This window comes from Typopeltis vanoorti, chromosome 12, assembly GCF_054136105.1.
Source record: "Typopeltis vanoorti isolate ZY-2024b chromosome 12, IOZ_Tvanoo_1.0, whole genome shotgun sequence".
Taxonomy (NCBI): domain Eukaryota; kingdom Metazoa; phylum Arthropoda; class Arachnida; order Uropygi; family Thelyphonidae; genus Typopeltis; species Typopeltis vanoorti.
In genome coordinates, this window is record NC_143560.1 from 109,610,209 (window position 1) to 109,637,636 (window position 27,428).

At 34.7% G+C, this 27,428-nt stretch overlaps 1 protein-coding gene across 1 annotated transcript in view; it reads right to left on the reverse strand.

The window, feature by feature from the left end:
* The window catches only part of Fak (protein tyrosine kinase 2 Fak), a 316,957-nt gene that overhangs the window by 36,349 nt on the left and 253,180 nt on the right, over positions 1–27,428 (reverse strand). Inside the window, exons 23-24 of the mRNA XM_090402169.1 lie at positions 5,591–5,701; positions 1,017–1,089 (exon numbers count right to left, since the gene is read on the reverse strand). Of these exons, the coding sequence (XP_090258295.1) occupies positions 1,017–1,089; positions 5,591–5,701 (184 nt within the window). The remainder of the gene's footprint in view (positions 1–1,016; positions 1,090–5,590; positions 5,702–27,428) is intronic.

Here is a 27,428-nt window from a genome sequence, read left to right on the forward strand (position 1 = left end):
TGGAACCTCATCTTCACATTCTATTTGTTCGTTGTCTTCATATGCATGTTGTTGTTCAATTTCAAGAAGACCGTTTTCATTGAAATCATTTTGAATTTGAATCCAATAATTCTTTAACATCTTCTGCATCAACATTATCAAAACCAAGGTCTTCACTAGTTGCAAAGATTTCTTCACGCACATTGTTCACAGGATATTGAAAACCACCTAACTCATTAACACATTCCGGCAAAAGATTTTCCAAACAGCTCTCATGCAGCTAGAAGACACTTGTCTTCTGGCTCCCATGAGTCATGAATATTTTCAATTGCATGCTTAATGTTAAAATTTTTCCAAAATTCTTGGAGCATAATTGCATTTTCTCTTGTTGTTGTTTCTACTGCCTTTGAGAATGTCTTTTTAAGAAAATAGGCTTTGAAAAGTTGCAATGACACCCATGTCCATGGGTTGTAGCAATGATGTCATATTTGGTGGAAAAAATAAAACCTTCACATTCTCACACAGATCATTAAGAGAATTTGGATGAAATTCTTTCCTGGATGAAAACATTTATGAAGAACGTAATTTGTAAATACAGCAGAACAACTGGAGCTTGTAATACACCCACTCTTAATGCTCAATGGAAGGAATGACTTCATCATGCTCAAGACTTCCTTTCTCTCGGCCAGGAAACACTCCCCAAGGCTTGCATGTTTTTTCATGGTAAATTTAAAGGAGCGTTAATTAAAACTTGCCGAGTATATAAAGGGATTGTCACAATAAATTTTACTGCATTAATCAAATCCCACATTAAGCAAAACCGCGTTAAGCAAAAGATACCTGTATTTCATTTTAAAAATACTTTACATTTTGAAGAAAGAACAAAAACTGAATGTCCTTTAAGCAGTTTCTTAGTGGTACAGGATTTGCAATTATTAAAGGACACTTTTTTTTTTTCTTTTTTTTTAAACAGCTTTCACATACATATAGAAAATAATTAGAAATAAATGTGAGATGTTACAAAGTTTGGAACATACCTAAGTCAGTGGAATGTTCTAATGAAAGATCTGGATGTTTTATATCACAATTCTGCTCAAAAACACTTTTATCCTAAAAAAAAAGACCATCATTACAGTTCTGACACATTAATGCACAAATCAATGATTTCCACTGTTGATTTATATTTATACTTGTTCAAAGATTTTGTATTTTGATGGAAAGAAATGAAAAATTATCTAGTTCATCCATTCTAAACGATAATATTTTGCCATGTTTCCTACATTTTACACTAACAGTAAACAACAGTTAACACAAAATCATAATTAATGTAAGAAGACTGCTCAAAACCAAATTCTCCAGGTTATAAAAAAATTTGCATACAAGCTAGTAGATGAGCCAATAAAATAAGTTTTATTTTAAAACTCTAATTACTTTTCTAACAAATTTCTAAAAGCACTGATCTCATCCCAAGTTTCATCTCTTGTGGAATGTACTTTCTCAGCCATTCACAACCTCATGTAGTTTAGCATTTACCAAGTGGACAATAATACCAAGCTGAAAGATTTCTGGGACTTTTTCTCCTTTTCATGGTCAGACTTTCTGTTTGATGTTCTGGAAGAAAGACATCAAAGGAATCTGAAACCACCAGGATACAAAAAACTTCTGGTCCTGATGGAGTCCTACAAGTTATGCTCCTGAACTAACACATGTTCTTTATCATCTATACATTATATTCTACTCAGCTGGCATCTGCTGATCTTCACACTATTCTACAGCATGAAAGCAAGTCCATATCACTAATTCCAAAAAAAGGTGATATATGTTCCCCATCAAACTATCTATCTATTGCTCTCACTTATCCAAAGTAATGGAGAAGGTCATGAATAGTGAATTTCTTTGACATCTGGAGAACTGGCAACTGATCAATGACCACCAGTATGAACTTTGTCAATCAACATCCACAGCAGATCTTCTGGGCTACAGGACATGTGTGCTATGAAAAAAGTCTGAGAAACCCGTGCTGTTACACTTAGCATTTGCAAAAGTATCTGACTGGATCTGGAATCTCAGCAAATTGCCATTTTAGCCTGCTTTCCTTGCTTTGTAACTGGATTGCCAGTTTTCTCTCAAATCATTCACTAAGTGCAATGATGGAAAGTGCTCTCTCTCTTCAGTTTTCTAGTTAATGCAGGTATTCCTCAGGGCTCTGTTGCCTCACCCATCCTCTTCTTTATATTTATTAATGATCTGCTCTCACAAACCTCAAACCCTATTCACATAGAATCTGAAATTTTTCTGAAATTGTTGCTGATAGCACTCTCCAACCATCATACTCATATGATAAACCTTGTAGTACTCAAACATGTCAAACTTCAATTTCCACACTGTGTCTCTTCAAGATAAATGTCAAGATAAATATCATAAATGTTCAGGACATTTATCATAAATGTCCTGAACAATGATCTTTTCACCATCCTACAATGGGGGCAACAATAAATCACTTGTAATACTTCCAAAACACAGTTTTTCCTGTTTTGTCACAATAAAGACCTTAGTTCACCACTTACTTTTGATATTGTTCAATTTAACATTCAAAAAGAGGTCTCTCTTCTCAGATTGACTCTTACCCCTAGTCTTTCTTCATGGTATAATCACATCACTTTTATAGCATTTTCATCTTCCAGAAAACATTCTTTTTTGTTTACTTCTTTCCTGTTCAGTTGCTTACTCTGTACGAATTTCCCATTCACCCGCCCTTGGAATACTGCTCTTGACATTTGGAGTGGTGCTCACCTAAGGATTCTCTGAAAATTATTCTTTATGCAGTTCAGAAGAGTGTAATTTGGTTGATTAATGACCCTCATTATCAATTTCCACACTGTGTGTCTCTTCTACAGATATTTCTATGAGCACTGTTCAGCAGAACTAGCATGCATTATGTTCTCCATTTTTGCTAAACTTACAGGAACATGAGCAAAACTGGCCTCTTACAGCTGAACTGCAGATTCACCAAACATGTTATTCCCATTTGTCTTTCATTTCATCCACTTCAGTTCTGTGGCACAGTCCCCAATGAATTATTACTCATGGACTATAACATGCTAATCTTTAATCATCCAAATGGCCACAGAGATCAAATATATCAAAATATAAGCATGATATCCATTTTATTTTAATAGTATACAAAGGTTATATTAACTTCATGGACACTGCACATCTATGTAATTATTCACTTGTAAACACATCAAGTATGGTTTGGTGGTTAAGAAGAATATGAAAAGATTACTTTGCTTTTGGCCAAAGCTTACAAATGGCATTTATTTGATACAGACCTTGTGGCCTCTCAAAGTGTAGGAGTGATATAATATATATATATATATATATATATAAATTTAAAAAAAAAATTAAATTGACATTTTTTCACATATGCTTTTAAGAGATGCATGAGATATTATCTAGCCAATACAATTAATATCTTTTAAAACAGCCTATTATAAGTCTATTGCCAGCCTGGTTGGCCAAATGGTTAGCTTATCCGCTCTCCAGCCAAAAGACTGCAGGTTCGAATCCCACTGTGGGCATGGATGTTTGTGATTATCTGTGGAAATACTAGTGGTGGTGATGGTAGATGATGTTGGTGTAGTTGTGGATTGAGTGGTGAAGATGGAGAGTTATGGAGTGGGTGCCCTCCATCGATGAGTCTTTGGACTCCCTGGCGGTCATGTAATAATAATAATAATAATGTTAGACCTATAATTTACTCAGGTTCATATTTTCCATTATCTGAAGTAATCAATCTATTAAACTAACAGCAGTAGTAAATCTTATTCATTTCACTGTTTCAAGCTATAAACAGAAGAACAAAATAAATAAGATTATTTATTAAGCTTTAATATTTCCTGGATTTCAAGCCAGCACATTTAGAGGCATAAAAACCTCTCACACTACAGCAAATATGTACTATCAAGTGCAGTTAAGTTCCACTACAGCAAACATGTAGGACGCACAGAATTATTTGTTGTTGTGGATTATTTAATGTAATTTTTTTGTTTTTAGTCCATGCAGTTAGCCGAGTGACTATGTGCTTCACAACCATATGCTTGGGAAAGGAGTGTCCTGGGTTCGATTCCCATCACTGATGTGAGGAGCTTAGGATCTTTCTCAGACATAGCCAAGTTAGCCAGTCTTGGGCAGACTGCAGGGTTTTTCTCTCCAGTTTATCTGGGATTTTTCATCCCGCAAGCAGGCGAACTGGCCTTGTGAACTCAATGCCTCTACAGACATAGGATACACCAAGAGGCATAGGGCTGACCATCTTATCCTTGTATACGGTTGCGATTAAACGAACAGAAAACCCTCAATACCACAAGGTAAAAGAAGGGAAAAACGAAGAATTTTTTTTAGTATAGCACACCCCTATGAAGTTTTGGTGAGACTTTTCAATAGTCTGTTATAGGGAGTGGTTTGTTATTATAGTGTTTGCTACAGTGAGAGTTGAAAATAATGGAAGTAATTCACAACTGTAAGAGAGAAAACAACTAACACTCTATCTGAGTATCCTCTGAGGTTGGATAAAAATAAGTTAGATGTATTAGTTTGAAGTAAATTTTAAAATGAGTGTCTGTAATCTGTATTAGATTTTTTTGGTAAATTAATGCAGCTATGCATGATGCTACTGATGCCACACTGCTAAACAGCAAGATAAATAACTGCTAATATGTAAGCCTTTCTCCATATTTACAGTCATTAAGAAATCAATTTCAGATTAATCAAAACTTATTAGGTAATAACATTTTCAAGGATACAATCACCATAATAGCAAGAATTATCAATTGCAAAGAAAATACAGTATCAATAAAATTTAAAAAATAAGATGAACTTAAAGCTGGCAAATGTCATTTAAGTGCTCTATCACATAAAGCACTCATTATGGATAATATGATTAACCAATAAGGTTTGCAACATTACAATGAAACTTAACTGTTCTCATTAACCTCCTCAAAAGAAAGAGAATTTTTGAATTCATTAACAATTAAAACAAAGTGCTCTTGTTTCTACTTTAAACAGTACAACAGGAAAGTGTGAAATGCTTTGCAATATTTGGAGAAAGCACAAATTTAATGGTGATGGTAAAATTTTGGATTTTTGTTCTAGACATGCATTCAATCACTACATTGTGCAAGCATAAATTCATGCAGAAAGAATGCTAAAGAATAAGAAAAAAAATTCTTTAGTATAGATATAAACACAAAGTAACATTGCAAGATCCTTAAAATATAATGTAATCAAGCAAACCAGCTTCTTTTTAAACATAAGAAAATGACTGGCTCTAATGTAATGTTATAAGCACTAAGTGCAATGACATTATTCTAGATATGTTGATTAAATAAGGATCAATATGTGAAATAAAACTTGTCCTTTTTAACAAGCTTTTTCAAAACTAAGTTTTTATAAAATTAAACATAAGTTTCTCTTTTTGTGAAAATACACTGGAATGGCTGGAAATAGAGGAGAGAGAAAATCTCTAATTTGTCATAGCTTTTTCCATGATTACATGTTGGGGAAAATAAACAACAAAAATTAACTGAATATGTTTTCAAAAAATATATACCTTGTCTGCAGAGACAGGGTCATCATCTTCTTCATCTTCATCCTCATCCTCATCTTCTTCATCATCCTTTTCAAATGACTGGTGATCTCCTTTTTTGATTCTATCTAATTCCTAAATAAAACATTACTAAAGTGAATATTTTCCCATAACTTTTGAATTCATTAGATAAGCCAAAAAATAGATACACTTTCTGATAATCCCATTTTTCCATTGTTTGCAGGTATAATGGCCTGTCACAGGCAAGTAACTTGGCTATTTTCAAAACTAATTAATGCTCTGATAGGGCAGTTAATCTCATATGCATTAAAATTTACACTGAACTTTGTCTAACAAAACAGAATCTAGTTTCAACATGCAGCTTCTTTTTTTGTTCTGTCACATAGTTGGACCAGAGAAATAGCTATACAATAGTATTACAGGAATTTGCAAAGGCATAAAAAAATTATAGCATTGTGCATAGATTATTGTTCGTATAATCTTGTGACAATATATTATATTATATGTAAACAAAGTGACTGAAGTACTGAGAAAGAAAAAGGTTAGTTGCTTTCCTAGTACTGAAAAAGCAGCTAACCTTTAATAATCAGTGACATTGTTATTTATGGTAATGCTTGAATTTTAGAAGGGGAATTTCATTCTCAATAATTAATGTCAGCCAAGTTAGCCACTTGGCTGACAAAATTGCAGCGAACTTCTTGCTTCAATAGTTGGCTTACTTGTTAAAATTTTTTTTTTTTTTTATTTAACTACTGTTATTTTTAACAGTAGCTAAGACAGTCAAGGAATAAATTGCCAAAATGTATTCCTTTGTCCTCCTTGACAACCTTGCTTCCGTTTTGTTCTAATTGTACTAACATTGACAGTAAACAGGAAACATGGGAAAATTAAACTTTAAAAACAGTTATTTTCCAAATACAGTTATAGATGGCCCTTGATTTAATGGACTAATTGGGGGAAGGGGTGTCCGTTATTGCCAAAAGTCTGTTAAGCTGAATGTATTTTAAAAACACATATTAATAACAAACTTAAAATGTACAGGATATATTAAAATATTATTATAATGTATAATTATGAATAAAATATTATTACAATGTACATTGAGTAATTTATACATGCCACTAAAACAACTGTTAAAAATATAAAAATAAATTTACGAGAAGAACCAAACCATTGTAATTAAACACATCAAAAACTATACAACGTAACTAATGGAGTATTTCCACCACTTCTTTTTTTCTATTATTTTCTTAAAGCTCACACAAGCTTGTTTTCAATGCAAACATTAGTTCTTTTTTTTTTATTTAAATCCATTTTAGAGGGGGAAAAATATTTTAAAAGTCTTAAATTCTACTGAATAAAAAATAAACAAAAACATTAAAAAAAATTATTAACATTTTTATGAACTGAAAGGATTACAATTTTCAGAGTCAGAAATACAACTGCCATATATCGAGAGAGAAGTGTTAATCCCTTGCTGGGAGAGGGTTCTAGTGAAAAATGTCCAGCTGATGAAGTGGTCTTGAAGAAATAATCAAGCTTAAGTTGCCTTACACCTTGGCGCTGCTTCCTTATTAATGCAGATCAAAATTCTCTAAAATGTTCATAATAAGGAAACAAATCAGGGTCTAATGATCTTCTTCTACGCATTATTCCCGCTTCCCATGCAGGGTTAGCGTGTTACTTTAGATGCGACTTCTTTGTTAGTACTACTCCCAACCAACCCGTCGCCTGGTCTGCCGCTGGGGGGATATATTTTTGACTGTAGAGGCGTATGTTCACGGGTCGGTTTGCCTGTTTGCAGGATGAAAAATGCCAGATAAACTGGCGGAAAAAACCCTACTGACCGCGCCCAAGACCGGCTAACTTGGCTATGTCTGAGGAAGATCCTCAAATTCCTCACGTCTACAACGGGAATCGAACCTGGGACACTCCTTCCCCAAGCATATGGTTGCGAAGCGCAAAGCCACTAGGCTAACCGCGCGGTTAAATCAGGGTCTAATGATGATTCAATATAATGTCAACCATATGCTACCTTATAACAGACAATTCAGGATTAGGCGCAATCGATTCTTTGTATTTGTCATCATTATGCCAGCCTGGTTGGCCGAGTGGTTAGCTTATCCTCTCTCCAGCACAAAAGGTTACGGGTTCGAATCCTGCCGTGGGCATGGATGTTTGTTTGTGAAAATACTAGTGGTGGTCGGCGGTAGATGGTGTTGGTGTAGATGATGAAGGTAGTTGCAGCTGGTGGAGTAATGGAGACAGAGAGTTGTAGAGCAGGTACCCTCCCTTGATGAGTCTTTAGACTCCCTGGAGGTGTTATGTAATAATAATAATTATCGTTCTCTTGTTCTCCATGAACAATTTTCACCATCACTACGTCAGCAAAAAACTGATAACCCAGATCACTTTCATCATATTTGAGCCTCCACATCATTCTCAGTTGCATTTTTGTTGGTAGCCCTCAGAAAAGGGTCCCAAACATTAGACACCTCAATGTCATACAACAGTTTCTTTCAAGAATTGGCCATGATAGTAATCTTCATATCTTCCTACAGAGTTGCTAAATTGAAGATAGCAAATCTGATGTTGCATACATGCAAATTTCACAGTACCCTGGTACTTCTTGTATCTTCTTCTTCTCTGTCTGATTCTTCCAAAAAACCATCACCTCTTCCAAAAACTATTTCTTATACAACCTCTTTCATTTAACGATTACACCCTGATCCATAAGTTGTATCAGTGAAGTAGTGTTAGGAGGCAGAAAAACACATTTAATTCTCCCATCTCTGCTAACTAACCTCTCAGCATTAGGATGAGTAGATACATTATCTAGCTGTAAAACAGCCTTTATTTCATGAGAAGGAATTTTCAACACATCTGTCTGGTAGTATCACATATCAGGAATAAACTGGTTAAAGAACCAGTCACAGAAAATATCTACTGTAAATCAGGCATTTTTTGAGTGGAAATATATCACCGGTAACTGGTTCAATTAAATCATTTAAAGCAAGAGGGTTTTTTTTTGCCTTACCAAATACCATAAGCTTAAGCCAATGCAAGCCATCAGCATTTGCAGATAATCAAACTGAAATTCACTTCTTATTTAGCTTACAACCAGGGGTGCTTGTTTCATGCTTGTAAGCTTATGTATTTTCAGGAACAGCATAATTAAAAAGCTCAGTCTCATCAGCATTATAAAGCTGTGGTAAAATGAGGTCCTCATTTTTAATGAGGTAATTTAGATATTTTCCAAAAAGCTCAACTTGTTCATCTGCACCTAAAGATTAACCACAAGTTCTTTTATTAACAATGCCATGGTGCTTTCTAAAATGCCACAGCCAGCCATCCATCCATCCATCCATCACTCCACCCCCCCCCCCCCTGAAATTTTAGGCCCATATGCTAGAAGCCTTTCAGCAGCTGACTTTAATTCAACACTTCTAACAACAACACCACTTGAGCACTGCTGAACAAACAATTTGAACACTGTTTCCTCTAGGTTTATATCTTTAGCCACTTTCATGTTTTCTACTACCAATTGTAGTAGTCTGAGAAAACATCTACACTGTATTTTAATGCCAATCCTTAATTTTTTTTTTCTGCTAATGTCTTAAATTGTTTGCTTTATGACTCATAAATCTTGCACACATGTGCAATGGTTACACTATCTTCAAGCTTTTCAATCAGTTCTAATTTTTGTACAACACTCAAGTTAACCCGCCACGCCATAATGATACACAAATATTTATATATATTATAAAAGATGTAAAAATCACAATTATGTAAAATGCAAATAACCAAAACATAAACAATACAATAGGATGAACTGCACCCGAAGACTAACAGTGTTGATGCATAGTGCTAATTGCTCCCTTTCCATTAACCATCTCTCTCTCACTTAGATGCCGCAACACTCTGAGCCCAACACTGGATGCATGATAAGATAATGCTGACTCTTTGACCTAACCTTTTAGTGTGCTTTATTCGTAAATGAAAGAAAAAAAAAGTTCTAAATTTTTCCTTTAGGACAGAAATTTTTTGTCCATTAATCAAGGGTCTACTGGAGGATCTAAAATCAGATAAATGATATAACTTAATAGAAGTTCTTGCAAACTTCCTCTGCATCTTACATTCATTTCAGACAAATTGTGGAGAGTACAACTGTGTTAGAAATATTACTTTAATTTCCCGACGTTTCAACCTTCATATTTAGGTCATCATCTGGAGTATATACACACATATATATGGAGACAAGCTGTATTACATTTCACACAGTATGCTAAACAGACAATGATTTGATCAACAGTTATTCTACTGGCCTAGTTATTCTCTAGTGGAAAAAAAAAAAGAAAAAATAAATAATAATAAAATAACTACAGCAAAGCTGTAGTTATTCTAGAGGTACAGAATGGATTTAGAAAAGGACGATCATGTATAGACCCAGCCTTCTGCCTAAAATTAATAGGAGAGAAAAGAAGAGAATATAATTTGGAAACACATATTGCATTTATTGACTTTGAAAAAGCATTTGACAAAGTTAAAAGAAATGTATTATTTAACATATTAAAAGAAAGACAAATACCAAATAATATCCTAAAAGCTATCACAAGTATATATGAAAATAATCAAATACAAATAAGATTAAATCACGAGCTATCATATACAAGAGAGATAAACCAAGGGGTCCGACAGGGATGTCCCCTCTCAGCAACTCTTTTTAATATCTGCTTAAATGAAATAATAATAAAATGGAGTAAAAATTTACACCAAGGAATTAAACTTTCACCTACAGTTAACTTAAACACTCTCATCTTTGCAGATGACCAAATAATAATTACAAATTCTGAAGATAACTTACAGAAAGCTATTTTAAATCTAAATGAGATATCCAAAGATTATGGTATGATAATATCAACAGAAAAATCAAAAACTATGGCCTTTAAAGGACAAGATCCAGCAAGAACTAAAATAGTAATAGATAACAAGATCTTAGAACAGGTGAATTCATTTAACTACCTAGGATGTATGATCACATATGAAAATGAAAAAGATATAAACGTAAAAATTGCAAAATATTTAAAAATAACAGGTGTAATTAACTCTATATTTAAACCAAACCTAGTTCAAAAACAACCCAGGCTAAAAGTATACAATACATTAGCCTTACCAGTCTTAATGTATGGAAGCGAAATCTGGACAATAAAACAAAAAGACAAACAAAGATTAACAACAGCAGAAATGAAGTTTATGAGAAAAACTGCAAAGTATACCCTATTTGATCACAAAAGAAACAAAGATATTATGAAAGAATTAAACCAAGAACCAGTAATAGAAAAAATTAAAAAATATAAACATAAATGGATGGAACACGTTCAAAGAATGAAAACAAGAAAGATTACCAAAACAAGCCTTAAAGTACAAGCCATTAGGAAAAAGAAAACCAGGACGTCCTCTTAAACAATGACTTCTAAGGGCGGAACAGGCCATGCTAGGCCTAAATCCTTGATGCGTATGATGATGACTACAGCAAAGCTATATTCTATTTACGACAACATCACAAAAATTTTTTTCATATAAGTAGTTTTATTACAGTAAAAGGGATGTCCTAATTTAACATGAAAGTTGTTATAATTAGATTTAAGATCATGGATTACCTATAGTCCTATTTATAATTAACTCTTAAGGAGAAAAAAAGAGTATGCAGCTAGAATATGTGCCTTCCATATTCTTGGAATTTTTAGACCATCATTACTGTTAAGATTAGGGTGGTTGATAAGAATTTCACAGACACCCTTAAATTTATGTTCATACCACATTTTGGTGTGATGTAAACAACAGGTGCCTTTCCAGTCAATTCTATGTAAAGTATTCAGGGCTTGATCAGAAAAGCCAGTTACCATAGGTATTAAATTTAATGTGCCATTTATGTTCCTTTTTCTGATAGGAATTGTGTGTCCTGTTTCTCCTATATACGGCAAATTACAGGTGCAATGAATATGGTACACTCCAGGGTGGGCCAGTGGAAATTTGGATGAGTTGAGTTCTTTAATTTTGCAGGTTTAATGGTGGCTTTAAGGTTGTATTTCTGTAGCATTCTGTTTATTTTATCTGATATCCCTTTAATGTATGGAATGGCTACAGTTTTATTACAGTCTACTTTATTTTTGTTTTCAAGTGAGGTCTTGTGAAGAATTTTGTAGCGAGTATTTTGGACATAGCCATTTTTAGGAAGGTATTGTTGATAACTTTTAATTCAACTTAAGTGCCTGTTCATTGGAGCAAATCTTCAAAGCCCTGTTTTTTAGTGTGCTACTGACACCTAGTTTTTGTGTTGAATTGTGGTAGAAGTTTGTGTGTATATACTGGCCAGTATGTGTAGGTTTCTGGTAAAACAGTGAAGGAAAGACTGCCAGAGGGAAGATGTGTGACAAGTGTATATAGAAAAGGAAGTGTGTTCTGCTTTTCAATCTCAATTGTATATGTTTGTGTTGTCTGTTTAGGTGGCTGAGGAACATGTCTAATGTCTGGCAGCCATGGGACCAATAGTAAAAACATCGTCAACGTATCTAAGCCAGACTTGGAGTTTTAAAGGAGAGGAATTTAGAGCACATTGCTCAAAAGATTCCATATAAAAGTTAGCAATTGGGGGGATAATGGCAAGCCCATGGCTGTGCCTTCTTTTTGTAGGTAAAAAGTGTTTTGCCAGAACGTAGTGCAAAGAGCCCTTTGATGTCAGGAGAGAATTTGTCCTGTAACAAAATTGTGTCATTGATTGGGACATTTATGAAGAGGGCAGAGATGTCAAAACTGACTAATAAATCACCTTTTTCAAGTGTGATGTCTTAGAAAGTGTTCATCATCAAATTCCTGATATATATATATATATATATATATATATATATATACCCTCAAGGGGTGTAGAGGATATGATAGTACTACATGAAAAATTACATCATTATTTTATATATATATATATATATATATATATATATACCCTCAAGTGGTGTAGAGGATATGATAGTACTACATGAAAAATTACATCATTATTAACTTCCTATCTACAATTTTCCTCCAAATTAGTCTGTTACCTGTCAAGACTCCAACATCAGCTCTTATATTTCTATCTTCTCAGGCACTTTTTACTGTATCGATCCACCTATATCTTGGTCTTTCTCTGGGTCTTTTTTCTGCCAACCTGGCAGAAGACACGTGTTTTGCTAATCTTTCCTCTCTCGTTCTGTTTAAGTGACCATACCACCACCTGAGATTGTCTCTGCTAATGCATTCATGGATGCTGACAATGTCAAGTTCTTTTCTAATATCCTCGTTTTTAATATGATATTGCCATTGATGCCATCTGTTCATGCCCTAATCTTTCTCAGGACTCTCATATCTGCTGTCTCTAGTCTTTGGTCAAGTGTTTTACTTCTGACCAAGCTCTCAGATCCATACTTTAAAATTGGACTGTATATATAGCTATTTAGTATTTTGGCTAATTTCTCTCTCTTATTCCATATAAATTTATTCAGTTGACTTCCTATTATACTAGCTTTGTTGATTCTGTTGTCTATTTCCATATTTAATTTATCATCTTCACTAAAAATCATGCCTAAGTAGCTGAAATGTTTTACTTATTCTACAGGTTCTCCATTCACAATGCAGTTGATATTTTCAATGTTTCTGCCTATTTTCATTGTGTCTTTTAATGCTGACCTTCATACCATATTTATTACAACAGTTATTCACTTTAGTCAGGGAATCTTGCAGACTTGTAGCAGAATTATTTAGAAGTATAACATCATCCGAATAACGCAAAGAGCTGAGATTAACATCTCCAATTTTGATATCATGTTAAATACCACTTTCCTTCATAATGTGATCCATATAGATAATGAATAACAGAGGGGATAATATACATCCATGTCTCATTACCAGATTTAACATTAAACCACCTTCCTGTACTTCCTTCAATTCTAACTGCTGACTTACAACTCAAATAAAGAACTAAGTATTGCTTGATATAATGCCCCATTGACACCATATAACTGTGGCGTATTGAAAGCTTCTCTCTTGGCACCTTGTCATATGCCTTTTCCAGATCAACAAAACTTAAATACAGATCTTTGTTATAGTCCCATGATTTCTTGGCTATCATAAAGTGATAATATGATCCTGATAGCCACTATTTGGCCTGAATCCAGCTTGTTCTTCACCAAGCTTCTTTTCCACAATTCTTTTCAACCGTTTCTCAAGTATACTTGAACATATATTACCAGGAACACTCAGTAGAAAAATACCTCTGTAATTCTCACATTGTTTTATTTCCCTTTTTATATATGGGTACTATGAGAGCTCTACTCCAATCGAATTGCTGTGTGTTTTTAATATAGAAGGGGGAATGATCTACCAACTCCTTGAGTGTTGATGCTAGTTTCTTGGCTAGACGATAATTGGGGCTCTCTATACCTTCAACTATTGGCTGGAGTGGTATGTTCTGTTTGTGAATCTTTGGTAAACCGTAAATTCTCGGGAAACGAGATAGTGCAGAAGTAATTTTTTTAACTGTATCTTTGAGCGAAGAGAATTTTTCCCCTTTTCTTTTTTATGTGATTAGTTGGGTTATAGTTAACAAGTTGATAGGTGCTGTTGTCTGAGACTAATTGATTCATTTTTTCTAAATATGTTGTGTGGTTCAAAATAACTGTGGCACTGCCTTTATCAGCTCTAGTGATTATGATGTCCAGATTTGATTTTAGTGATTTCACAGCTGCCAATTCAGATTTGGTTAGGTTGCTTGTTATTGTTTTTGCATAATTTATATAAATTTATATAAATAAATTTGCATAATTTAAATTTAAAATATTCGAGGTTTCCACATGTATTTTATCAGCTATGTTGTTTTGGAGAAATCTTAAGCTTCTTTCAATATGGTATATAAAATCTAGTTTGTTAATTCGTCCTGGGTGCCACAGCAAATTTTACACCTTTGCTGAGTAGCGAGAATTCATTATTGTTCAGGGTGTGGTTGAATAGGTTGATCACATGACTGTTCACATGACAAGGGGAAAGGAAATACCCTTAGTTATGGTATGAACATTTTAGGCAACCATAAGCAATTCATACTGCTGGTCATTGCTGAGGCATTTGATAGGACACCACACAAAAGGATGTTGCATAAACTAGAGAATATAGGATTGCAACTGGCTTGGATAAGTAGGTAGCTGGCGGACAGGTATCAGAAAGTGGTATATTTGGGTTGTGAATCTGCCAGATTTAAGGTGACCAGTGGTGTATCCAGGGATCAGTCTTTAGATCATTGTTGTTTAATCTATACAATAAAGGGATTGACAGGTAACATTCAATTGTTTGGTGATAATGCAAAGATAAGCAGGGCAATCAAGAATGTTACTGAATCTTTGCACTTACAGAATGATTTGAATATGTGAGAAAATAATAATGGCTATCAATTTAGTTTCAGTAAGTGTAAAGGTATGCACATTGGAGTAATGTGCTATCCAAAAGTATATTATATTGATGGGATTATGCTTGGGGTGACTGAAGAGGCTAGAGATACTGGAGTTATGGTGGATAAACAGTTGAAGATCAAATGACAATGGCGATGTTGAAACTATCCTTTGTCAAGGTTTGTTTCAAAATCTCCATTTTGTCTCTTTTCAAGGCCTTGAGATGACCACACCTGGACAATCGTATGTAGATCTGGTCTCCTGAGCTTTGAGAGGATAAAGAAGAGGTATGAAGATGATGATGATATCAGGATTTGGAATGTAGATTATGATAGACTGAGAGTATGCAGATTGGAGACACTTGCAGACAGAAGAAGGAGGGGTGATATGATAAAGGTCTATAAACTTTTGAGAGAGTGTTATAGGATATCGGTTGATAAAATTTTTCATTATATGGAAAGTGGGGATAAGACAAGGAGGCATCTGTGGAGTTTAAATTTGTGTGCAGTTAATACAAGGGTAAGAAGGGGTTAATTTATCTCTTATAGAACTATGGGGGGGGGGGGGTAGTTGGCCTAATGAAGTTGTGACAGCTGGCTGGTATGGGTGGTGCATGGCCTCCCTTGATGATTCCTTGACTCTCTCTGTAAGTCTATTATTAGACTTACAGAGAATTTAAAGTGCAACATCCCAAATTTAGTGAAAATCAGCTGAAGGATGCAATGGTGTCTGCAGAGGATGTCAAATGATAACAAAAATTAATATTAGAAACATTAAAAAGCATATTAAATAAAGAAGCAGTAAATATAAATAAACAATTAAATCAGATAAATTAAAATAAATTAAATAAAAAATAATAACAAAACAGATTATAAATAGGAGGAGACAGTGATTTTAAAACAAATTGATGATGTGCAGATCAATTAAGAACTAAGAATAATAAAGAATAAACATGAACAGTGGAAATCAAATTTGTATTCATTTATGGCATAGAGCAAAAAAATAATAAATACAATGAAATTGTTAGAATGAGACTTAATAGCTTATTACCACACAGAAAATAAAAAATTAAAAAAAATAATAATCAATATTTAAATCAAATATTTGCCTACGGTAACTGAAGCATTTTCAAGGATAACAACAAGACAAACTTGCATAAAAACACAGAATTTCAAGTAATATTCAAATATATTTTTTAAAATATCTGCTTTTATTCCATTGTGTTTTGTTATCATCATCTTTGAAAATACCTTGGTTATTGTAGGCAATACTGATTAAATATACTAAATTTGTGTGTTGTAATCTATTAACAACTGTGTGTGTGTACAGTGTGGCCATAATTAAACTTCCCCTATTAAGAGCCTTATGTGGCTCAATCTACCCTGAATGTCACCAAAATTTGGCAGGGAGACTAATCAAGACATGGGAAGGATTCTGCAAAAAAAGAAAAGCATTAATATGGACAAACAAATGCATAACAAAGACTAAACTGAAATGAAAGATTACTTTTATGTGTTGCATTTATGATAACACAACAATATAAAATATTTAATAGCAATTTAAGTTAGCACAGTAATTATGGCATTACAGTCACTGGAGTGTAAGTGTTGTCACAAACCTATTGTACAACTTGAGTACATTGAGTTCACCCATGCAAAAGAGAACCTGGTTCAATATGGCCACCATTCTCATAGACTCGTACTCAGTACATTACATGTCTGAAGGAATGTTCATCACAGTCCATGATACATTGTCCTTTAAGGCTACCAAGTTCAAGACACCACCACAATAGACATTGGCCTTCAGGTAATCCCACAACCAAAAATTGCATGGAGTAATATCAGGGGTGTGCAGTGGCCATACAATTGGAAAGAAGTGACTAATCACTCTTTCATCTGTGAAGTGATGCATGGAAGTTGAGGTACCAGTCTTCCAATGTGGAGAGGTGCCCCATCTTGCATAAAAATGGTCTTGTCCAGACATTGTTGTTTTTGAAGTTGCAGAATGACAATGACCAAACTGTTCAACATATTGCAATATTTCTGTACAGTAATGGACAAGTTACTGGTCCTGTCGGAGTGATGTCCTCAAAAAAGAATAGCCTGTTATGAAATCTGGTGTGAAGCTACACCAAATACTAATTTTTAGTGAATGTAATGGGAGTTCCTTGAGAGCATGTGGTGATTCAGAAGCACAAATTTTTTATGGATAAAATGTAATACTTTTGCTCAAGACTTTCCATACCATGCAATAAGGCATATCCAATTATTGCGTGATCTGTCGACAATCGCAGTGTCACTGGTTTCCATCCTCTGCTAGGTCGAACTTACAAAGATCCTGTTTCTTCACAGTTCTGAATCATCAATCTAACTGTGTTAGCTGACAGAGGCACTGTATGCAAGTTCTGGTGAGTTTTAAACTCAGGAAGAGTGGCTGATGCTTTGCACTTGTTAAGGTGAAATAACTTTACAAGTAATGTTTGATAAGGTAAAGTGAGGCACATGCTGACCACTACTATCAATAAGAATGCATTTGTGAAGTTATCCCTTTATTTTATAGCTCTGATCCCAGCAGCTGATCTTCTATGCATAAAATGTAATCATTTTGCTCAAGACTTTTCATACAGTGGAATAAAGCATATCTAAATTGTCGCACTACTACCAGCAACATTTTCATGTGATCTATTGAAAATCACAGTGCCACTGGTTTCCATCCTCTACTAGGTCAAACTTCTAAAGCTCCTGTTTCGTTTCTTCAAAGTTCTGAATCATCAATCAAACTGTGTTAGCTGACAGAGAAACTTTATGCAAGTTCTAGTGGGTTCTAAACTTATGAAGAGTGGCTGATGCATTACACTTGTTAAGGTAAAATAACTTTAAAGTAATGTACGATAAGGTAAAGGAGACACATGTTGAACACGACTATTAATAGGAATGCATTTGTGAAGTTTCCCTTTGCTTTACTTTATAGCTCTGATCCCAGCAAAACAGACGTTCAACTTAATTTTTATGCACATTTTTAGCTTCCTGGACTACAACAGTGACATATTTCTCCTATCAGCAACTATTTGAACTAAATATTTTTTCATGGAATCCTTCTTTCCATGTCTTGATTAGTCTCCCTACTAAATTTGGTGACATTCTTCCAGTTGTTAGATCAAAAGTGTTGCATTAATATGTATAACCAAACACTGCACAATTAAATCATTAAATAATTCTACTTTTGAGAGCAACTTGTGACATGAAATTAAGAATTATTTGCACATTAGCACAAGAAAAGTGTATTTAATATACTGCCAGATATTTCAGTTTGAAAATAACAAGCTATCATCAGTCGCTAGACAGAAATCAGTTTTTACAAGGTACAATAAAAACAATTGATCATTCAAAATTAGAACGAGCAACGTGATGTTACATCGTTAATCATGATATCATTTCACTGAAGAAAGGTAAACATAAAAAAAGCAGAATAATTACATGTATAAATTTACAATGTCATACAAAAAACTTAATTTATAAAATCATACGTAATTTATAAAATTATACATATTATAACCTCAAGGGCTCACTTTAGTGAGTACGGGCATGGCAAACCCGAGGTAGCAGATGCTGGACCATGCCTTACTTCATGTAATATATATCTGTTATATTATTCTGTAGACTGGTCCCTCCTCTTCTTTCTTTGCTTCTTTCTTCTCTCCTTGCTCCTTCCCCCTGATGCTATTAGAGTATTCGAGGACTAGGGATGAGTCTTTCCTATCTTGCTAAGTCATTTCGTCTTATGCAGCCACCGAAGGAGGCAAGCTAGCCTCAATAGGTGCCGGTCCCAAGCCTGGATAAATGCGAGGGATGATGTCAGGAAGGGCATCCGGTCGGAAAACTTCAATGCCAGCTCAAACTATGATATGAGTCAAAGAGAAAATGATATAAGGGCTAGGGCATACCCCCTTAAGCAACGCGCAGCCACATCGCCCTACAGCTGTGAGAAGTGGACGAGGGCTACCGCATCAAGGGCGGGTGCAGTTAAAGAAGCAAGCCCAGCAGGTGGAGAGTATGTTGCGAGTGGGAACACTGAATGTTGGAAGCATGACTGGAAGGGGAAAGAGAGGTTGCAGACATGATGAGGAAGTTGGACATTTTATGTGTGCAGGAGACAAGGTGGAAGGGGGGAAAAGGCAAAGGAACTGGGAGATGGATATAAATTGTTCTACTCTGGAGTGAATAACGAGGGAAGAAATGGTGTAGGAATTATGGTGTGTGGCAGAATGAAGGGTGAAGTACTGGAAGTGGGTAGAAGGAACGACAGGATCATGCGAATGAAATTGGGTCTTGGAGAAGAGCGGGTAGTCGTATTATGTGTATATGACCCGCAAGTTGGTTGTACAGCAGAGGAGAAAGATGAGTTCTGGAACATGTTAGATGAAGAAATGAGGGAATTGGAAGAAAATGAGATGGTGTGTCGGAGGAGACTTGAACAGACACATAGGAAGACAGAATAGAAACTGTGAAAAGGTGCATGGTGGACAATGAGTGGGAATGAAGAACCAGGAAGGAGAGAGGGTTGTGGACTTTGCAGTAGCGTTTGATCTGGCAATTGTGAACTCGTTTTTCTACAAGAAGGAAGAACATTTGATAACATTTAGGAGTGGTAACAACAGTTCACAAATTGACTACATTTTGACTAGAAGAAAACATCTTAAGGTTGTGACAAATTGTAAAGTAATTCCAACAGATCAAGTAGCACAGCAACACCGACTGCTGTGCACAGACTTTAAAATAAGATCAAAGATAAGAACCTCTGGATGCCATGGGATGAAGACAATTAAGTGGTTTTGCTTAAAAGAGGAGAGTGTGAGGAATCGTTTTAGGGAGAGGGTGGTAGAGAGGATTTCGAATGGACTGGAAAGTGTACAAGATTGGTGGAAACATAATTCAAAAGTAATCCTGAGCTGTGCAATTGAGGTGTTTGGTGAGACATCTGGAAAGATTAGAGAGCAGAAGGAGGGTTGGTGGTGGAATAATAATGTACAAGTGGCAGTGACAGCTAAGAGGAAGGCAAAGCAGAAGTGGGATGAGTCAAGAGTGGAAGAGGACAGAGAGGTGTACAGAGAGAGAAAGCAAGAAGCCAAGAGAGTTGTGGCACAAGTAAAGGCCATGGCATATCAAGATCTGTATGATCAATTAGAAACAAAGGAAGGACAGAGAAAAATTTACCAACTAGCAAAATGTAGAAATAAAGCAGCAAAGGACATCTTACATGTGAGGCAGATCAAAGACACTGAAGGAAGAGCATTATGGAGGGATGTGGACATAAGAAACAGATGGAAAATATACTTTGAGGAACTTCTGAATGAGGAAAATGCAAGGACTCACAGAGGAGATGGTCAGCCTTCTGAGGGGGATGGTGCAGAACATCAGTAGAGTGGAAGTGATGGAGGCCATGAAGAGGATGAGGAATGGAAAATCGGTGGGCCCCGACAGAATTCCATTGGAAGCATGGAAGGCACTGGGGGAAGAGGGAATTGACCTGCTGTGGGACCTGTTCATGAAAGTTTGCCAACAGGAAAATATACCTGAGGAATGGAGGGAGAGTACTCTTGTCCCCATCTACAAGGGTAAAGGGGATGCACAAGACTGTAAAAATTACAGAGGAATAAAGTTTATGTTCCACACAATGAAAATCCTAGAAAGGGTTCTTCATGGTAGATTGAGGAAGGAGGTGGAGATTGGAAAGGAACAATTTGGCTTCATGCCTGGTAGATCAACAACAGATGCTATCTTTGGGTTACGGCAGATGATGGAAAAGTATCGAGAGAAACAAAGGGAGCTACATCTGGCATTTATTGATTTGGAGAAAGCATACGATAGAGTGCCAAGGCAAGAAGTCTGGAGGTGTCTAAGGGAGAAGAAGGTGCCGGAGAATATGTCAGGCTGTTGCGAGAAATGTACAGAAATGTGAAGATAAGTTTTCGAACCTGTCTGGGACAGACAGAAAGTTTTCAAGTAACAGTTGACTTGCATCAAGGGTCAGCATTAAGTCCGTTTCTGTTTAATATTGTGATGGAGGAGGTAACAGAGGAGGTGAGAGAAGATGCACCTTGGACAATGTTGTATGCAGATGATATCTTGCTGCTGTGTGCAGATTCAAGAGAAGAAGCGGGAACTAAACTGGAAAGACGGAGAAAAGTACTGGAAGAGAGAGGTATGAGACTGAGCAGAAGTAAGACAGAGTATATGTGTTGCACAGTGGGCAGCGGACAGGAGACAGATCTGGAGCTGGAAGGAAATGTCATCAGGAAGGTAAGAGACTTTAGATACTTAGGTTCAATAGTGGAAGAAGATGGAGGAGCTGAGGAGGAAGTGGGATGCAGGATACAAGCAGGTTGGAGGAACTGGAGGGAGATGGCTGGAGTGTTATGCGATAAGAGGGTGCCAATCAATCTGAAAGGCAAAATCTATAGGACAGTAGTGAGGCCAGCTATGACATATATGCTATAGAAACTGTGGCCCTGAGGGAAAATAACATCATCAGGATGGAAGTAACAGAGATGAGAATGCTAAGGTGGATGTGTGGTGTGACCAGAAAGGATCATCTGAGAAATGACTATGTCAGGGGAACAGTGAAAGTTACGAACTTAGGAGTGAAAATACAGGAAGCAAGGTTGAGATGGTTTGGTCATGTGATGAGGAGGGAGGACGAATATGTGGGAAGAAGGGTCATGCAGATGGATGTGCAAGGAAGGCGGAAGCGTGGGTGGCCAAAGAAGAGATGGAGGGAGCTGGTAGAAGAGGACTTGAGGATGAAGAACTTGGATGTGGTGACAGCCCAAGACAGGAAGGTGTGGAGGAGACTCATCAACAGTGACCCTACTTAAGTGGGAGAAGCTGCAAAAGAAGAAGATATTAAAGATATCATTAGACAGATGTAGTATCTAGAAGGTCTTCATTGAAAAAACAACAACAAAATAATGTGTTATTCGGATCAAACTTTCTCATATTTTTGACACAGATAGGCAGTCATTACAATTCAGGTTAAGGCAGTTAAGTAAGGCCTCAGGACTTTCTTTGAATAAGCATATGAAGACATAGATACTACACCTGTCTAATGATATCTTTGGTATGATTTTATAAATTAAGGTTTTTGTATGACATTGTAAATTTATGCATATAACTTATGTTTACTTTTCTTCAGTGAAATGATATCGTGATTAACCATTTAACATCACATGGCTCTCATTCTAATTTTGAATGATCAATTGTTTGTCAGGTTAAGGCAGTTAAGTAAGGCCTCAGGACTTTCTTTGAATAAGCATATGAAGACATAGATACTACACCTGTCTAATGATATCTTTAGTATGATTTTATAAATTAAGGTTTTTGTATGACATTGTAAATTTATGCATATAACTTATGTTTACTTTTCTTCAGTGAAATGATATCGTGATTAACGATTTAACATCACATGACTCTCATTCTAATTTTGAATGATCAATTGTTTGTATTCTACCTTGTAAAAAATGGTTTTCTGTCTAGTAGAAGTTTGTTATTTTCGAACTGAAATATCTGGCAGTATATTAAATATACTTTTGTTGTACTAACTTGTAAATAATTCTTAATAATTAAATAAGCATGAGGGGCTGTGCGGTTAGCCTAGTGGCTTTGCGCTTCACAACCATATGCCTGGGGAAGGAGTGTTCCAGGTTCGATTCTCATCGAAGACATGAGGAACTTGAGGATCTTCCTCAGGCATAGACAAGTTAGCCAGTCTTGGGCACGGGCAGTAGGGTTTTTTCTGCCAGTTTATCTGGCATTTTTCATCCCACAAGCAGACAAACTGGCCCCGTGAACATACGCTTCTACAGCCAAAAATATACCCCCCCCCCCAAGCGGCAGACTAGGTGACAGGGAGTAGTACTAACAAGTAGTCACATCTAAGTAACACACGGATCCTGCATAGGAAGCGGGAATAACGCGTAGTGAAAGAAGAAGATTAAATAAGCACGATATATATATATGAAAATATAATATAATAAAGGATATGTGAGAGAAAAAAGGTGAGACTGATATTGAAATAAAAACAGGAATAAGAATAAGGAAATAGTGTATACTTTCTCCAACAACATATCTCACTGTCACAGATTCTGAATGGATACCTTGAAAGGCACTGAAAGATTCATATAGAATACAGTGTTTGTTTGAACAGTTGCATAACCTACACTGTGAGAGGGAAAGGCAGGGGCAGACAGGCAACCTTCAAGCCACATGCAATATTTTAATATTTTTGTGACTATGAAGTTCTTCATATTCAAGTTTTGCAAAATATAAACACAATTAATTTAGTAAGCAGATTTTTTAAGTATCATATTCCTTAGAAGAAAAAAAAATTAACACACTGATGGTATTTTTATAAAAAATATTTTTCAATAAATATATTTTAGTTTTATCTTTAAACTTAAATTACTACACATACTAAACCAGATATATAAGCAAAAATATTACAATATTTATATATAATTAGTTTATATTTAATGTAGATATATTTCTATATATCTATTAAGTTTATTTTCATCATCATCATAATGTTAAATAAGGATATAGACCATATTGGTCTGTTTCCTTATTTAACAATAATCTAATATCCTCTTTTGAGGTCTACCATGGAGCCTCTGTAGCTCAGTCAGTATAGATGAAGCCCTTTGGTTGGAAACACCTGGGTTCGATTCCTGTCAGTGATGTGAGGAACTTAATCCAGTCTCTTTTGACTAAAGGTGAATTAGCCAGTCTCATATGGAGGTAGAGGTTTGTTTTCACCTGGAAACTTGGGTTTTTCGTCCCCCAGAACAGGCAAACCGGCCCCGTGAACACACATGGATTACAGCCATGAATACATCCCAGCCATATGCCGGTCCCGAGACCAGATAAAATTGGGAGGTTGGGAAAGCAATGGCGACTACCCTGTAAAAATCTCACCAGGAATACTTTGTGGGCAATGTGTACAAAGTCACCTATGGTCGGAAACGACTGAAAGGGAAAATCAGATCAGAGGTCTACCCAGCCTTCTCTTCCCAAATGGTTTATATTTTATTAATTGTTTAGGATGTTGGCCATTCAATTTACATATTCTATCCATTTTTGTTCATATTTGTTTAGGTTTTTTTTATCCAATTTTATTTTTAGATCTTTTAAAATATCTTTGTTCCTTTTTTTTTTTTGTCTAATAATGTGTATTTTGCAGTTCTTCTCATGAATCTCATTTCATTTGTTTGTATGTTTATCTTGTTTATGAAATAAAATAAATCAACTAATAGCTTTTATTCCCTTATAGGGAATAGGTGAGGCCCTTTTTAAAACCCTGTTTAGCTTTTGGAGACTGAGTGGGCAGTTGAATCTTCACCACTAGCCAATCAGAGATAGCTGGCCTAAGACTATCACTAATTATATGTGGCAACTTGTGAAGAGACTGGAAACAAGTGCTGCCATCTCTTGGTACCTAACCCTAACAGGATATGTTCTTGTCTGAAATAGCATGGATTTTACAGTCAATTTTCTCGAGTTTATGAGATGACAAACCCGAATTTCCAGGAGAAAAAAACCCGCTTGCTCGTGACAGAGATCGACTAACTCAGGAACCAGTTGAAGAAAGGCTTAGAAAAAATTCCTTCAAGTAGGTGATTAGACTTAAACTTAAGTCTATCTTTGGGTGTCCTAGCACAGAGAATGCAAACACTACTTCCACTGAGCTACACAAGTCTATCTTGTTTGTTTATTGCTCAAATTTTGTTGCCATATAATAATGTGGGCACTGCTATTTTCGAGCATGTTTCTTTCTGTGCAATATTTGGATTGGGCATTCTTTTATCAGGCCTATAATCTGTAAAAATTTTGGAGTCTTTAATTTTATGTCTTTTTCTCCTTCGTGTGATATTTCACATCCAAGATAAAAGTGTTTATTTGTTCCATAATTTTATTATTAATAACTATTTTACTTGTAACTGGAGTTTGTCCACAAAACGACATTATTTTCATTTTATCTGGATATTTTCATTCCAAACTGTTCTACTATAATATTCAAGACAATTCTCTTTGTGAATTGTCTTCCTTATCTGATCATCTACAAATAATAGTGTATTTATTTTATTATTCTGAGAAATTTCTATACTTGGGTTATTTAAAGTGTTCCATTGTATTAATGCTTCATTAATATCAAGATTAAAAAGTGTTGGAGAGAGGGGGCATCCTTGTCTTACTCCTTGGTTTATAGACTGTTTTTCATTTATTATTTTATTTTTTATTTATTTATTTTTATTATCTTTGTATATATTCAATATTGCTTGTAGTAAAATATAGGTATATTTATTCTTTGTAATATATCAAACATACACTTTGATTTATCTTTTTATTCTGTTGAATGCTTTTTCATTATCTATAAACAAATGGTAAGTTTCTGAATTAAATTCTCTTCTTTACTGTATAAGAAGTTTTAAACAAAATATAGAGCATCCTTTTCTAAATGCATTTTGATATCCTAATAATATTTTTCACTGTATATTTTCAATTTTTAATGAAAGTATTCTACTATATATTTTGCAGCTTGTATTCAATAAACTAATACCGCTGTATTCAGCAGATTTTCTTTTATTCCCTTTCTTAAATATAGGTATTATTATACTTGTATTCCATTCTATTACTATCTGTCCATTCGTGTATATTTTATTTAAAAATGTTAATAATCTCCGATGAAATTTTTTTCCAGAAGATGTATACAGTTTGGAGTTTATTCCATCCTCTCCTGCTGATTTACCATTTTTTATTTTACTTAAGTTGTCCTTTAATTCTTTCACTGTTATTAGACATTTAAAGCATTTCGTACGTTTAAGTAAATGTATCCATACACTTTCATATGCTACTGATATAATAACTTCATTCATAATTATTCCATTCTTTCTTGTGACTAACATCTAAGAAGACGTTTGCTGCAAAGCAGTCTATTACTGATTTTGGTTCTCTTGAACACCATGTTGGGTCTTGAACAACATGGGTTTGAACTGTGAGAGTTCACTTATATGCAATTTTTTTTTTTTTTTCAATAAACATAGTGGAAAATTTTTTTGAGATTTGTGGCAATTTGTAAAAGCTCGCAGATGAACTGCATAGCCTAGAAATATCGAAAAAATTAAGAAAAGTTAGGTATGTCATGAATGCATAAAATATAAGTAGATACTAATCTATTTTATCATTTACTACCATAAAACATACACAAAGTTAAAATTTATCAAACTTATGCACACAAGCACTTACAGACCATACATGGTGCCATTCGAAGTCGAAAGAAATGTAAACAAACATAAAGATGCAGTATTTAATCATAACAACATAAAATAAAATTTTTATAATGATTCATTCATTAGTGTATGGGCTAGACTACCATAAAGCAATCATATTACTACTTCATTATTAATGCATGAATCATTTATGAATTTATGAATCATTATACTTATAAATATGAATTTCTTTTTCACATTATCTTTTCATGTTTGATGTCTAGTGTTAGTGATATGTATAAGACAATACTGATGTAGATACTGACAGACAGATGATTTATCTTGTAAACAGATGAAAACTTACAGTATGGATAAATACAGTACTCTAAATGTATTTTCTCTTCCTTATGATTTTTTTAATAACATTTTCTTTTCTATAGCTTACTTTATTTTAAGAATACAGCATATAATACATAAAACATACAGATTATGTGTTAATTTAACTGTTTATGTAAGGCTTCTGGTCAACAGTAGACTATTACTAGTTAAGTTTTTGGGAAGTCAAAAGTTATACATGGCTTTTCAACTGTGCAGGGGGTCACCCCCCCAATCCCCATTTGTTCAAGGGTCAACTGTATTATATATATCAATGAGTCAATTTCCATTTTTCTTTACTGTTGGTTCTCCACATTTTTTTATATTATTAATTTTTTTTTTTTCATTCCTATTCTGGCATTAAGATCTCCAGCTATAATTATATTATTTGTATATTTAATTTTTCATATATTCCTTGTAAATGTTTGTAAAAGTCATCATTTTCTTCTTCTTTCCTTCTTCAGGAGCATACACTCCAGTAATTGTTAAATTTGCTTTGTATCATTTGAATTGCACTTCTAATATTCTTCCAAGATCTTAAAACTTCAAAAGTTAAGAATTGGTAGAATATTGCACAGAAAAGAAAAGAATGGATAAAAATTGTTTTGCAAGTTTTTACAACTCTTTGTGAGTTTTAAAAAATTAAAACTCACAAAGAGTTGTAAAGCTAGAAGAAGAACGTTTTTTCATTCCAGTATGTATAATGAGTTTTACATACTCATTTTACCTGATAAAT